This window comes from Oncorhynchus nerka, linkage group LG14 (genome assembly GCF_034236695.1).
Source record: "Oncorhynchus nerka isolate Pitt River linkage group LG14, Oner_Uvic_2.0, whole genome shotgun sequence".
Lineage (NCBI taxonomy): Eukaryota > Metazoa > Chordata > Actinopteri > Salmoniformes > Salmonidae > Oncorhynchus > Oncorhynchus nerka.
Window position 1 is genome coordinate 55,345,903 of NC_088409.1, and position 4,308 is coordinate 55,350,210.

General features: G+C 40.3%; 1 protein-coding gene across 1 annotated transcript; it reads right to left on the reverse strand.

The window, feature by feature from the left end:
• Positions 1–886: 886 nt before the first annotated feature.
• Positions 887–2,296, reverse strand: LOC115141510 (transcobalamin-1-like). Its single transcript, XM_029680434.2, has 4 exons — positions 2,187–2,296; positions 1,958–2,102; positions 1,545–1,684; positions 887–1,184 (listed from the first exon to the last, which is right to left on the reverse strand). Exons 1-4 carry the CDS (start codon positions 2,254–2,256, stop codon positions 1,123–1,125), a joined length of 417 nt encoding a protein of 138 aa, XP_029536294.1. The 5' UTR covers positions 2,257–2,296; the 3' UTR covers positions 887–1,122.
• Between the last annotated feature and the right edge of the window lie 2,012 nt (positions 2,297–4,308).

Sequence of the window (4,308 nt, forward strand, 5' to 3'; positions counted from 1 at the left end):
CGACAACAGTAGAGATAAGCCAATCTATAACACATTTTCATAATCTCCCATATCGTAGTCACCCAGACACATTTCATAATCTTTGGTCGCTGGCGGCTGGACATGGACAGTTCTTCTGCAGGGCAGCGGTGGCGCAGAGAACGCACAGTGGGTCCAGGTCATTTGAAAAGTAGCAGTCAGTGTCGTATCCCCATGGTGTGCTTCACTTGTCTACAAATCCCTGTTGTGTTTCCATTATCAGAGATTGCACCAGTGTTTACAAGCTTTTGTTATGCCACCTCAGAGGCCTGTTCAATCACCTTGTTTCCAGGACCAGCTGGAAATGTATTCCTATGCTTCTACTCTGATATTTTTATACACTATTAGACTTGTCGACATTCCAACAGAGGAGGTGCACAATCCATAGAGTGGGTGTGCAGAAAATAACACTGGGAAATCACTGTCAATGATTGATAAGACTGATTTAAGCTCATGCATAGTATGTTTTAAGCCCTTTACTGAACAGTCAAACATAATATTGAAATGTTGCCAGCCATCAGCCAAGGTCACAGGCAAGTCAGCTTGTAACCTTAGTGGACTACTAGTCCTTAAACCACCAAGTGCATTTTGTAAAACAAACTTGGTTTATCAAATAATCATGCTCCATTTCCATGTAGAACCCTCTGCAAAAAGGGTTCTATGTGGAACCAGAAAGGGTTCTACTATGGGGACAGACAAAAACCCTTTTAGGTTCTAGATAGCAACTTTTTGGGGTGAAATATATATATATATATACACACACACGCCCACACGTGAGTGTAAAGAATATGTACAGTCATTTCTGAAATGATTGTGTGCGCGCATATAGGTATACTGTTGCAGTCATTTTGCTTCCCCGTACAAGTGGTACTCCAAATCTACTTGTACTTTATTAACCTTTGACACAGTAATTACAAATGGAATGTTATTTTACAGTAGTTTGTGTATATAACAGTATCATGGTGAAACTCTATTTTTAATTCTTAACAGTCTTAAGATTGGTCATTACTACCTTACTTTTTTCTTGTTATGGCACATGTGCAATTTATGACAACAGCACTTTTTCAAATCATGAACCAGTATCAGTCAGGCGCTTCTGACTGTTCACCATTTTGTAAAATTCAGGATGATGTGGTCATTTGGTTCTGGGATGTAACAGCCAATACCTGTGAAAACAAGGTCCAAATCAGTCATTTTGTGTTAACAGTAATGTGCACAATTCATGTGACAAATACATTGTAAATAACACTAGCTTTTCCGCTTAATGCAATAGCTTTGCTCTCTGAGAGAGAGAGTTCTAAACAGTCTTAACATTGTGAGTGTGAGACTACTACTCCTCACCCACATCAGGTCTGATCACGGGTCCATTCTTCCCAGTCGGAGCAAGGAGCTCCCAGTAAGTGTGCTCATTTTGTGTTTACAGTATGTACACAATTAATGTGACAAATAGATTGTTGTAAATAACACTTGCTTTTGCCCTTAATTCTGTAGAAAGAAAGAGACAGATATTCTAAATCATGACTCGCCCACGTCAGGTCTGATCACAGATCCATTCTTCCCAGTCTGAACAAGGAGCTCCCAGTAAGTGTGCTCAGCATTGTCCCCGGCAACACCATTCACACTCTCCAGGAAAGGACCATAGTTGAGGTCCTCTGTGTAGGTAAACCTGGAAGAACAATGATCACGGACATAAACATAAAATCTTTGACACACCATCTGCCAATTATAATACACCTTACCCATTCCAAAAGCAAAGAATACCACCATTACTTTAGACATTGAAAACGACGTACCATTCCTTGCCATGCAATAAATCACACATTGAACTACAGAACATAGTCTGTAAATTGGCATAAACTATTGCTCAAACTGTAACATCTGTATTGCATAAATGAGCTATTCTAGAAAATCAGACAATGGAATGTAAATGTCTACTCACTTGAAGTCTGCATTGGTCTGCTGCAGTCTCCTCATGGCACCAAGTAGGATCCCTCTGAACACAATGTCAGCACTGTAGGTCTCATTGGGTGCATTGGAGATGCTGTTGACTATCGTCAAATTGATGGGGTTTGATCCATGTTCCTCTGTAATAAAATTGTAATTAATAATTAACTACACTATAGGTTATAAAGAGAACATTAAAAAGATGTAGATATATTCCACATTACTTTCAGTCAGGATCCCAGGAACCAGCAACAGCAGAGCTGTAGAGAGAAAAGTTGCCATGATTAAACTCATCCTGTATTAAGTTGGGAGATAAGTTGGAAGTGTACAGTGATGCAATCACTCCTTTTTATATTAAAACTTGTAACCACTCCTTTAGTGAGTGCATTTTCTTTATCTTGGCAACATGCTGGCTAGACTGAAAATAATCTGATTTCTTTCCTTTCTCTTGACGTCGTGCTTGACCTGTACGTTTTGTACTGCCAAACTCAACATTTAGTTTGTCTCATATCTTGTATGCATCACCATCAGTCAACTGTTTCAGGGGACTTTAAAAGGTCAACTTGATCACAATGACCTTGTATTCAACTTTCATAGTTTACTTATTGTACCGACCTATAGTAGCCTGAGTACCAGTCTCTTTAGTTAACGTTCCACTCCTTGTCGTTGCCAATGAGTGCCAATTCCTCTTTTCAGAGGTGCAAACGTTTGTCGGCAGATAAACATTTGACAATCCTACCAGTGTGTCTGAGCTTTTATATTCTAGATCGCACCTTTTTTTCAAAGAGCTCTACCAAAGTAAAAATCTTGTGCAGTGACTAGCCCAACAGCGAAGGTCCTGAAGTGGGGTGGGGACCCCAACCAAAACTTCCTTATGGTCCTGAAAAGGCTAAGGTCTGTGAACAAAGGATACATTAAACCTTCAGCTTCAGACAACATAATAGACTGTGAGAATGGATAACATTAAAATCAGTCATCTTTGAAAAGTTGAGTCACTGACTATCAACCTTTTGTTTTCCTTGTGTTCAAAATATTCACAAAAAAACATAACTGTAATAGAAGCTCCATTGTTATTCTCAGAGTCCATATTCATGTCATAAGGAATTCCCCTCAACCAAAAATTGGGGAAAAAACAAACATATTCCATTGACCCCCATTGTAAGAGCTAACTTCTTCATAGATTTTTTGTTATACAAAGAAAATGACAAAAGTGTGTTGGGTTGTTCAATATGCTGTACGTAACCAGGTCATAAATCCCAACCTATGGTTCGCAATTCTCCAACATGGGGAAATAGAGCCATCGAGAAGAGCTCTGTGGCTTCAGGCTATTCATGTGGAAGAGTGGGAAATGTTGGGACAAGTTATCCAAGGAGCTGGTGTCCAAGTAGGCTACACGTTTTTTTTTCACCTTTAATCAGGTAGGCTAGTTGAGAACAAGTTCTCATTTACAACTGCGACCTGGCCAAGATAAAGCAAAGTAGTGCGACACAAAACAGAGTTACACATGGAATAAACAAACATACAGTCAATAACACAATAGAAAAACAGTCTATACAGTATGTGCAAATGAGGTTAGATAAGAGGTATGGCAATAAATAGGCCATAGTGGCAAAATAATTACAATTTAGCAATTAAAACACTGGAGTGATAGATGTGCAGAAGATGAATGTGCAAATAGAGATACTGGGGTGCAAAGGAGAGAATAAAAAAAATAACAGTATGGGGATGAGGTAGTTGGATGGGCTATTTACAGATGGGCTATGTACAGGTGCAGTGATCTGTGAGCTGCTCTGACAGCTGGTGCCTAAAGTTAGTGAGGGAGATATGAGTCTCCAGCTTCAGTGATTTTTGCAATTCGTTCCAGTCTTTGGTATCAGAGAACTGGAAGGAAAGGCAGCCAAAGAAGGAATTTCCTTTGGTGACCAGTGAAATATACCTGCTGGAGCACGTGCTACAGTTGGGTGCTGCTATGGTGACCAGTGAGCTGAGATAAGGCGGGGCTTTACCGCGCAAAGACATAGATGACCTGGAGCCAGTGGGTTTGGCGATGAATATGAAGCAAGGGCCAGCCAACGAGAGCATACAGGTCGCAGTGGTGGGTAGTATATGGGGTTTTGGTGACAACGGATGGCACTGTAATAGACTGCATCCTATTTGTTGAGTAGAGTGTTGGAGGCTATGTTGTAAATGACATCGCCGAAGTCAATGTGTGTGGAAAAAAAATTACACCACAGATAAGACATTTAAGGAGGAGAGGCAGAATGATTACAAGCCGGAGGTTACGGCAAATTCCACAGCACCATGATTCCCTGTTATAGGTTCGGCTCAAGCTGTTGGTTTTGCATT